General features: G+C 32.0%; 1 protein-coding gene across 1 annotated transcript; it reads left to right on the forward strand.

Annotated features, from left to right (window-relative positions):
* Positions 1–1,273: 1,273 nt before the first annotated feature.
* On the forward strand, positions 1,274–2,079 carry LOC144999615 (acylphosphatase family). Its single transcript, XM_078958742.1, has 2 exons — positions 1,274–1,624; positions 1,701–2,079. Exons 1-2 carry the CDS (start codon positions 1,397–1,399, stop codon positions 1,965–1,967), a joined length of 495 nt encoding a protein of 164 aa, XP_078814868.1. The 5' UTR covers positions 1,274–1,396; the 3' UTR covers positions 1,968–2,079.
* Positions 2,080–2,967: the final 888 nt, after the last annotated feature.

A 2,967-nucleotide genomic window follows, 5' to 3' on the forward strand; every position in this document is an offset into this window, starting at 1 on the left:
TAAAAGAAATCTAACTATTTCTATAAATAGATTGAATATAATAATATTATTTTTTTAAGATGTCCAAACTATTAAGCTTGAAGTACAACCCATTTATAATATAATAATATTAAAACTTTAACCATATCCTTTATCCCTTAAAAATCTCGTATCAAATTAATAGAATAATTCATTTGCAAATTGATCCCGTCAATCTCAACACTTCAACCATTTGAAGCGGTCGATGTCAACAATCAATCTTGTGAACTAATCGAGACCGAAATTGGAGAAAGAGATACGAACAGAAAGGAACCAATTCCGTGTATCCGGTTAAGCAAGCCCCGCCGCCAGCTTCCACCCAGAAAAAAAAAAGTGAGCAGAGGATCTCTTCTCTCACATTGGTAACAAACAATCTCATAATATCTATCTTCGTAATCCCTTCAAAGTAAGAAATATACGCACACTCTCTCGAAGAACCCTAACCAGTAACCAAGACAGTATAACCACCACCACCACAGCCGCTCTGCCTCCTTTCGCCTTCAATCAACCACTATCACGACTACCGCCCTTTCCTCTCACCCACGACATGAACTTTCATTTGGAACATAACATTTTTCTTTAAAAAAATATTGTTGAAAGAAGCTATTTGTCCCCGTCGTTGTGCGCGGATAACGGCTAATATATATATATATATATATATATATATATATATATATATATATATATATATATATATATATATATATATATATATATATATAAATTTGCTTTTTTGGATGTTTTTGTTACTACTTTTGTCTTTGGTTTTTTCTTAATATTTTTACAAGTGCTATAAAAAAGAGTGTAAAAAACAAATTTGGTCCATATCTCTAAAAAAATGTTATAAGGAACGAATCTTTAAAAAACAATTTTTTAAAAGCATGCCAAAAAAATGGGAAAATAATCCTTAGAAAGTGTTGAAAACAAACTTATAAAATATTAAAAGGAAAAAAAAAAAACTTTGTTTTCTTATAAAAAAAAAAAATTTTAAGATAAATTTGTAAAAACAAAATATGAGATAACCTACAAATCTGTCATAACTTATAAATCTATCTATAATCTATAATATATTATATAATAACGAATTCAAATACTGATTATATCTTTATGAATAATATTCAAAATGCTATTTAAACTTTAAATATAAATATATTCAAAACAGTTAATTGACCGATTAATCCTATCAAAAGCTATTTTCCTGTGATTATCCTTATCCCTGAAACCGTAATTTAGTGAATTTCGTTACAATCTCTTCGACTGAATAACAGAAACAGAGAAAATTCTGGCCTTTCCCCTCCATAAAAACCGAATCTGGCATCTCCAGATGTCTTGTTCCAGTAGAACTTGAAAAAATTGCAGAGCAGAAGAAATCATCACAATGTCACTCAAATCTCAGATTCTTTGGAACTGTGTCGCATTACTCAATCATCCTCTTCAGAAACAAACGGTAAGACAATTCCACCAATTCCAATTCCGTCCAATTCCCACCACTTTCCATCGTCATCTCCGCCCTACTCCTCCTCCTCTGTTCCGACCTCATCTGTTTAACATGTCTTCGCAAGCTTCCCCTGATCCTCCATCGGATTCATCAGTCCCCATTAAAACAGTAAGTCAAACTTCTCTTCAAAATCTTTTAGCTTTATCCATTTTACCCTAATCTGTTTCCTGAGTGGTGATTACAGGTGAAAGTGGTGGCTAGCGGGAGGGTTCAGAGGGTGCATTACCGGGACTGGACTGTGCAGAATGCAACGGAATTAGGTTTGAAAGGGTGGGTGAAGAACCGAGGAGATGGCTCTGTAGAAATTTTGCTTTCCGGGGAAGCTGATAAGGTGGACGAGATGCAGGAGCGATGTCGAACAGGGCCACCACTTTGCGTAGTTACTAAGTTTCAATCTTTCCCTTCCACCGAAGATCCAGGGATTGGGTTTCAACGCCTACAAAGTTATTGATCGCCTATATTTTCTTATCACTGTTTTTATTTACAAGTTCGTGCTTGTAGTTGAACCATGTTTGTGGGATTGTTTTCTTTCGTTTTTAATATATTTCGGTTTTGTTTATTAAGTTTTGGGCTGATAGATTGTTATGTGGTATTATTTGATACATGTGTTTTCAAGAAATTCAAACCAGTGGTATTAGAGATTGGAATAATGATTAACAAAGATGTTCTGTGGACAAAAATCACTCCTGAAAGTTGGATATTGTTGAGTTTGTCTTTCATTCAGTAGTTTAGTATCTATCTTTACTCTTTAGTGGTGAGATTGTTGATACTAAATTACTATTTTGTCCTTTTTTTTTTCGGGTGAAATCAAGTTTTTTTTTTTTATGTTAACTATAATTCACTTTTGAGGATTTGGCATTCAGTTTTTGTTTCTTTTCGTTAAGAGCACATTGTAATCCGTTCATGATTTTTCTAGATGAATATAGCTTCAAATTTCCGAGTAAAATTTTGCAATTGGTAGTCATGTATTTATAATAATTAGCTTCTTAAAATTCTAGTGGCTTGGTAATTAAAATATTGAATTAGGGTTGGTTTAGGAGACCTTAAGTATATAAAGATCTTTAGGTAAAGGAATAAGGGTTAAAGAATCGAGTCTAGAAAACCTACTTCTCGAATAATAGACCATATTATACAATTTTCTTTCTTTTAATGATTTATAAATAAGAATCCAACCTTGTTTTTATCAAACCAAACTATTCTTTGAATATGTATATTGTTACACGAAGGGAAAATGACTTATATGGGTAACTATGTTTTAAAACCGTTTAAAAAATATCATTTAAGTTTGGTGTATCCAATTAACACCATCTAAATAAAGTATTTGTACAAAAAGCACCAACGAAATACATTCTTTGTTCAAATTTGACCTTGTGGTAATCAGCAATTAACGGTAAAAAAATAATTAAAGGAAAAAAAAACAAGAGAAAATGACTCAAATGGGTAACTATGTT

Source organism: Lactuca saligna, chromosome 6 (assembly GCF_052625555.1).
Source record: "Lactuca saligna cultivar CGN05327 chromosome 6, ASM5262555v1, whole genome shotgun sequence".
NCBI lineage: Eukaryota > Viridiplantae > Streptophyta > Magnoliopsida > Asterales > Asteraceae > Lactuca > Lactuca saligna.

Coding starts and splice junctions, on each gene's coding strand:
- LOC144999615 (XM_078958742.1), top strand. CDS start 1,397: ATGTCACTCAAATCTCAGATTCTTTGGAACTGTGTCGCATTACTCAAT. Junction 1,625..1,700: donor CATCAGTCCCCATTAAAACA/GTAAGTCAAACT, acceptor TGGTGATTACAG/GTGAAAGTGGTGGCTAGCGG.